The sequence below is a fragment of the Nematolebias whitei genome, chromosome 8 (assembly GCF_014905685.2).
Source record: "Nematolebias whitei isolate Nwh7 chromosome 8, NemWhi1, whole genome shotgun sequence".
Classification (NCBI taxonomy): Eukaryota; Metazoa; Chordata; class Actinopteri; order Cyprinodontiformes; family Rivulidae; genus Nematolebias; species Nematolebias whitei.
Window position 1 is genome coordinate 11194280 of NC_056505.1, and position 7571 is coordinate 11201850.

General features: G+C 40.9%; 2 protein-coding genes across 2 annotated transcripts in view; one reads left to right on the forward strand and one right to left on the reverse strand.

The window, feature by feature from the left end:
* Positions 1-7571, reverse strand: part of tmem8b (transmembrane protein 8B) — a 1109927-nt gene that overhangs the window by 442524 nt on the left and 659832 nt on the right. The gene's annotated exons all lie outside the window — the stretch shown is intronic.
* lipg (lipase, endothelial) overlaps positions 6613-7571 on the forward strand; it is a 4276-nt gene continuing 3317 nt past the window's right edge. Inside the window, exon 1 of the mRNA XM_037680920.1 lies at positions 6613-6878. Within this exon, the coding sequence (XP_037536848.1) occupies positions 6797-6878 (82 nt within the window). The 5' untranslated portion in view covers positions 6613-6796. The remainder of the gene's footprint in view (positions 6879-7571) is intronic.

The following is a 7571-nucleotide window of genomic DNA, read 5'->3' on the forward strand; positions in this document are numbered from 1 at the left end:
TATATATATATATATATATATATAATTTTTTTTCTTCCTATTATTAACATTATTTGACCAAGATGTCACAAATTCATACAAAGTAGAGCAGATGAACATTTAAGCTGCACTCTTCCTCTCAGGTCAACAGACAGGGTTGTGTTTGTGCTGCAGACTGTCTATCTGTGGGTTCTGACCACGTTCTGTCCCAGAGAGCAGGCCCAGAACAGGTCGGCACAGTGCCGACGCAAACCAGCTCTCAAACCTGGCAGCTTGCCGGAGGAGTGGACGGAAAGAATAATACGCCTTCACAGGAGGCTACTTTCACTTCGAAGGAGAATGTGATCACCAGTTTTTGATTCTGGGAAGTAATAAGCTCATTTTTTACAGTGAAGTACTGAAGATGTCTTTTTTTTTATCATGCTCAAACTAAAATCAAATAAAGAAAGAAGACTGTCTGGAAAACATCCTGTTTGTTTGAACCAATCAAATGCACCGTTCATGTTTATCTAAATTTACACAAAATCCTGTCAGAACACCAAACTTCAACATATTCCTCTCTGGACGCCTGACCCCTGATCTGACTGTATGTTATAGTACAATGCAATCAAAGTCCTTCTTAAAGCAATTTATGACACACTAATTAAAAGTCTAGCTTTCCTTAAAGGAACGCATATCGCCAACTGCCTTTCATGCCAGCAAATTAAATTCATCTTACATTGAAAAATGACAGTTATATTTGTTTAACCATAAAAATCTGTCATGTTCATCAGTTATCTGTTCTCAGCTGGAGTGCATGTTGTGAATGGCTGTCAGCGACCTCAACAGCAAATTTTAGCTTCATGTCTGTAAAATCTACTAAAGTGTAGACAGCTGTGTGTTTTCTCAGGTGTGTGAGCTGTGGCAGCCATCTTAATTTGAGCTGAGTTTAAAATGTATTCAGTTTTGTCAACTCATTGATTACTTTCAGTAAGTTTTAGTGGAGAGGCAGTTTAAGTCCAAGGCCGTGGTTCTCAATGAGAAACGGGTGGAATGCCCACTCTGAGACAGGGTTTTGGAATTTAAATATCTGGGCAACTTGTGCGGGTGATGGGACAGAGCGGGATATGGATTGACGGATCAGGGCCTCGTCTTCAGTATTTATTAACCTTTATTTAACCATGCAAATCCCATTGAGATCACAGATCTGTTTTGTAAGGGAGGCCTGGGGCTGGAGGCAGACTAACATGCATGTTTATGGTCTGTGGGAGGAAACCGGAGTACCCAGAGAAAACCCACGCAAGCACGAAAAGAACGTGCAAACTCCACACAGAAAGACCCCAGGTCCAACCGGGGATTGAACCCAGGACCTTCTTGCTGTGAGGCAACAGTGCTAACCACTGAGCCGTCGTGCTGAGTAATGAGGTTGTTGCTCTGATTGGTCGTGGTGACGAAAGAGTTGAGCTGAAAAGCAGAGCTCTCCATTTACTGGTCTGTTTGTAATCCAGTCCTCACCTACAGTCATGAGGTACGGATCATGATCAAAAGAATGAGATCTTGTGTACAAGTGGCTGAAATGAGCTTCCTTTATACGATGGCTGGACTCAGCCTTGAAACTTCGGTCATCCGGGGGAGCCTGGAGTAGAGCCTCTGCTTCTTCCAAGATGGAGGTTTTTCAGGCATGTCCCATTGGGAAGAGTCCTGGGGATAGACCTGGAACTTGCTAGGAGGATACATCCTCTCAGTTCCAGGAACGCCTTGGGAGGAGGAGCTGGACAGTGTTGCTGGGGAGAGGGATGTCTGGGAGTTCTTGCTGGACAAGTGACCTTTGCAACCTGATGGTAGAAGAAGGCCATGGAGATAGAGACGTTTCAATGGTTCATGTGATAATTTGCAAGCAAACATAAACAGACGGGAACAAAGATGGCAGCGGGTTGGAGATAAGGAGCGGACATAGGGATACCTGAATGGGCGGGGCCGGCCCCGCCCATTCAGGTATCCCCATGTAAATAAACTGAACCTTGGTGACTCAAGACAACCATCAGAGGGTGCTGTATGCGATTAAACTGGACTTTTAGAGGCGGTAAAGAAGACTAGTTTTCCATCTGCTAATAACAATACTACAAGAAGAAGAAGGTAAAGAAGACACTTTGATAATGTAATGTGTCAAACTGGACATCAGAACTTGGCTTAACAAAATCAAGAGCAAAGGCACAAGCAGGGACGATGCAGGAGAGGTTCATGTACAGTTGCCTTCAAGTTTCTGGTGTTAATGTGTTTCAAACACAATGATTGATGCTACTTTCTAAGATTCATGCAAAAATTGTTTATGCAAACTTTAGCACAATTTCTCAGCATTTTCTGGTGACTATGTCATTAAGTTATTTGTTTTGTATTAATTAACAATATATGGTTAATTCAGTTGCAAGGCTACGTAAACATTTATTTATGTATTTATGTCAAATAAAATGACTGCCCCCCCCAAAAAAATAAATCCTCAGCCCCCCCAGCTGAACTCTTCTGGAGCCGGGTCTGATAAGGAGGTTAAATGTTTTAATGATGCAGACATTTGTATTTAAAGTTAGAGTCCAGTTAGCAGCCAGGCAGCTCTTTCTTCCCTCTCTCACTTGCTCAGGGGAGACCGAGTGAGAAACATAAATATTGTGCATGTAATGTAACTTCAGTCAGGTTGCACGTTGCTACACAATCTCTAGTCTCACTAATCAGCATCACTCCCTCAGACCTCTGCATCGACTCTTTGCATTATGTTCACCAAAAGGCCTTGAAAATAATCATACTCTCAAATAAGACGTTCGTTCGTTCTATGCTAACGAACGACTTATTTATAAACCAGGGAGTCGGATCAGCTCATCGTTTGAACTCCACTGCCCTTTTGACAGTCACACATCTTTATAAGCACAGTACTATTAATACGCACGTGCTAAAAATAATGCAAGTTATTTTGGGTGATCCTGCGTCCCTCGCTCTTACTCTCTGAAAAAGTCGATTTCACTCCAAATGTCTACATTTAAATTTGAATAAAAATTTAAAAAAAAAATCAGTTCACCTCACATCGACAGGTTTGCTTTTAGTAACTATCAACATTTCAGGAGCGAACGTGGCTCCGGGCGGGGCCTTCTCCTCACCTGGGACATTTTGTCTTTGATATAATTGGTGAAATATTAAAATCAGTTTGCAAGAACAAAGAGAACGGACTTGTTTAAAACATCCTGTTACGATTTGCATTCAGTGTGTTGTTTTTGCCAGAGTTTAGAGATTTATTTACAGCTCCGACTTTGAAAAGAACACGTGGATTATAATTTCTGTGTCCATCACTTACGTCTCTCCTGGGACATCTGCGTCACTTGTAGTTGGATTTGTAACTGCTTTAACTTATAATATTTCAGGAGGGTTAAAGATTAGTTTTATACAAATGGGAGTTAGTGCTTTTATCCATTGTGCCAGAACAAATCTTAATTTTTGTCAGTGCGAGTGGACACATTTGAATAAATTCAAAGTAATGTCCAATTTGCTAACAAATATTTAAATAACATATAAGCTGAAATATTCTGATTGAAATGCTCAAACTGTTGCGCACCAACTTGTTCAGTAATATATAAATAAATAAATATAAATATATAAATATATAAATTTATATAAATGGTTTAAAGATTTTAAACACCCTAATGATGCTAAAGTCGTGTTTAAACTTCAGTTTTAAAACTCTCACATGGCTTCGTAAAAAAAATTGTTTAAATCTATACATAGCTGTCAATGATTATTCATAAAGGAAGCCTTTGCTTTCCGCAAGGCGGTAGCAGCCAGCTGTGGCACATCTGGTGCAGCTCGGGGCGCTTTTAACAAGAATGTCAAAATATTATATGTCAGGGGTAACCATTTTTAAAATGATGTTTCCACAACTCCCAGTGAACATTTTAAAACAGAAGTCGTCTTAGCGATCCTCAGACTAGCCATGAGCTCATCAGTTTGGTCAGATTTAAACTGCGCCTTTAAACTGAACACAATCTACAACAAGTATGTAATTAAGAGTTTGTAACATTTTCACAGAACCAGTGACACACATGTCCTATATACAAAAACTAAACGAAAACATTAATATATAGGAAATTTGGCATGATGCACATGATTTTATCAATTTTTCCACAACTGGCATAATTTCTTTTTAAGTTGGCACAGCCAAAATGAAACAGGAAGTGACATCAAAGGAAAACTCTACAAAGTAAAACTCTGGTCTTTGATTATTGAAACAATCTTATATGAACTCTGACTCTTCTTTATCTCGCTGATAGGGACTCAAAGCAATCTAAAGAAACGTCAGTCTGTTTATGTGCTGACGTTCCTCTTTGTCATCACTTCCTGTTACTGCACAGCTGTTTGTCTCAGCGCATTGATTGTTTTCTGTCAATACAATTTTAATGTCTTTTCTTTCAAAAAAATTATTCATATTTGTTAGAGAAAAATTGATGTCACATGCACTTTAACATGTTATTTACTGTGTAGACAGACAGACCAACAGGCAGGTAAGCAGGCGGACAGTTAAATATTACATTTTAACATCGGTTAAGTTCCTGGGGAAACCCAATGCAGATATGTTCTTGTTTTTAGTTTTTTACTTTGCCTTACAACCTAGATGTTTTTTTTTTTTTGTTACATTTTTCTTTAAATACTATTTTATTTTTCATTTGTTAAAAAAAAAAACCTAAATTTGTTTGCATCCTTTATGAATGTCTGTTGTTGTCTGTGTTGTTCCATTGTTGTCATCATTCTTTGTTAAACTCAGGTCTCTCTTGTAAATGAGTTCCCGTGGTTCAGTGGGATTAACCTGTATAAATAAAGGTTGAATGAAAAAAGATCCAATTTCCTTGTTGTAAATCTGCTGCTTCTGTCAAGTTTTAGCTCCAAGTCACAACAGAAGTCATCTCAGGGCACTGAACAGAAACATTCACATACATAACCATCCATCCATCCATCCATCCATCCATTTTCTTTACCCGCTTATTCCATTTTGGGTCACGGGGGTCGCTGGTGCCCATGTCCAGCAATCACTGTGCGAGGGGCGGGGTACACCCTGGACGGGTCGCAAGTCCATCACAGGGCCACATAGAGACAAACGAGACAAACAACCATTCACTCTCTCATTCACACCTAGGGACAATTTAGAGTTACCAATCAGCCTAACATGCATGTTTTTGGACTGTGGGAGGAAACCGGAGTACCCGGAGAAAACCCACGCATGCACGGAGAGAACATGCAAACTCCACCCAGAAAGGCCACTGGACCAGGGTTTGAACCAGGGACCTGCTCGCTGAGAGGCAGCAGCTCTACCAGTTGCGCCACCGTGCTGCCCCACATACATAACACGTAACTAAATAACATTATTTATCTGAGCGCACTGCTTTGAGTCTCACTTTGTCACAGAACTCTCATCTTGAGCATGAAGGCGACAGTGGAAAGGAAAAACTCCCTCATGAGGAAGAAACCTTTAGCAGAACCAGGCTCAGGACAAGCGGTCATCTGCTTTGTCTGGTTGGGTTTGAGAGGAACAGATACACGATGGCAGGTTGAGAATCACACGTTAAGATAGTATCAAATGTTTTCATATAGCAGCTTAACAAGCCAACCCTAACTATAGGATTTATCAAAAAGGAAAGTCTTAAGTCCAGTCTTAAAACTGGACAATGTGTCAGCCTCATGGACAGAAACTGGAAGTTAACTGAAAGATCTTCCTCCCATTCTGCTTTTGGAAACTCTAGGAACCACAAGTAAACCTGCAGTCTGAGAGTAAAGTGCTCCGTTAGAAAAATATGGAACAATAATAGCAGTAATATAAGATTGAGCTAGGTTGTTGAGAGCTTTGTAGGTTAGAAATGAGTAAAAGCAGCTCCACTGAGGGACGGCCCTTCGCAAAAAGTAGTTTATTTAAGTGTACTACAAGTATACTTATTTTACACTAGTGTACTTCAAGTTTACTTTTTGTAAACTTTATTTGATATACTTGAAAATTGTATAATTTAGTCCAAACAAGTATTAAATCAGTACACTACAAGTATGGTGTGAAGTATACTTGATATACTTTAAAGTATACTTGCAAAAATAAACTTCAAATGTACTACTTTTTGTTAAAGGGGGTGGGGGTTGGGGGGGCAGGCACGGTCATGTCTGATGTGTGCACACAAAACAAAACAGTGTTAGTCCCCTGGTGTGAGTGATTACTCCCATTCATTGACCCAGTTGGTGAACTAAAGCTGACGATTTGGCAACTGGCCAGAAAGAGGAAAATGATGCTGGGGATACCAGACTCCCCTCCTCCCTCTCACAAAACCCAGTGGTTTAAATGCTCCTTGGATTTAGGTGTTTGAGAAGGATCCGATCAATATGTAACCACCTTAGGATACAGAGGTGTGTGAAATGTGTTTCCTCTCAATGCAAACAGCCGTGGAGCCGCCATGCGGCGTGCGTCAGTCCCGAACACGCCCTCCAACGTGAGAAAATCCTCCGGCTTCATTGAACTTCGCCACGCCTTTGCAACGTAAACAAACGGAGGCTTGACCAATAAGATGCTCCATAGATCAGCCGATGATCAGATGACTGAAAGGGGAAACTATTTAAATGTGAAAGGAGGCTCGTCGGGAGCAGGTTGCACATTTCTGGAGCCGGACTCCTGGAGGCGCGCAGCACCCGGCTCCTCTTTGTCACTCCTGGATTCAAGCTCTCTGCGCCATAAAGAAAACAGAAAAAAGGAACGTAAAGGGTATTTTTAGACTCCGGCAGGGTGCTTTGTTTTAATTTAAGTGCTGATCTTGGCTGTGACTGAGAAATGAATCCCAAAGCCGTCTTTTTCTGGACGTTCCTTCAGTATTTCTTCTCGTTCGCTATTGCGGAAAACCGTGTTCCGAAAGGTAAGCTGTCTGCTCATTCATTCCTATTATTATTTTTTTTTTTTTTTCTGTTTTAATCCTAATGACAAGAACCAGACACAAAGGGCTTGCGCGTGGCTTTAAATTAAGAATAATTTTGAAGGAGAGGATCTGAATATGTGGCTCCAAACCTGCGCGTCCCGCAGCGACTGAAGATGATTTTTAACAAATACTCTCTAGATAATTAAAATAAGTGGCCGGCAGAGCAAACTAAAAGAACAGGGGGTGGATTTAGTGGCTGTGAGTGAGACGTGTCCTTTTTGGGGAGCTCGCGGCTCCCACGCACGCCACGTCTTTAGGAACCTACATCCGGGTTTTACCACCGACCAGTGCGCGCACCGGCTCAGCTGGAGCCACTTTGGTCTGTGGGGGCCCAACTACCACACAAGGTGCTGGTTTCAGACCAACTCGATGACCAAACTGGGGTTTCTAATTTTTATTTCCATGAGTTGCATCAGAACAACTTGTCTCTTCCTTCTACGTTAGTTTGCAAACATTTACCTCAAACCCTGTAAGATCCACCCTTCTATTAATTTGACCTAACCTCCATGACTCATGGGCTGCATCTGTGTACACTTAATTGTGTGGCTACTGAACACATGAGCTTTATTTATTATTGTTTGCACAAATATCTAATTAAAAGAACACCTTTTACTTAACCTTTTTTTTTTTTTT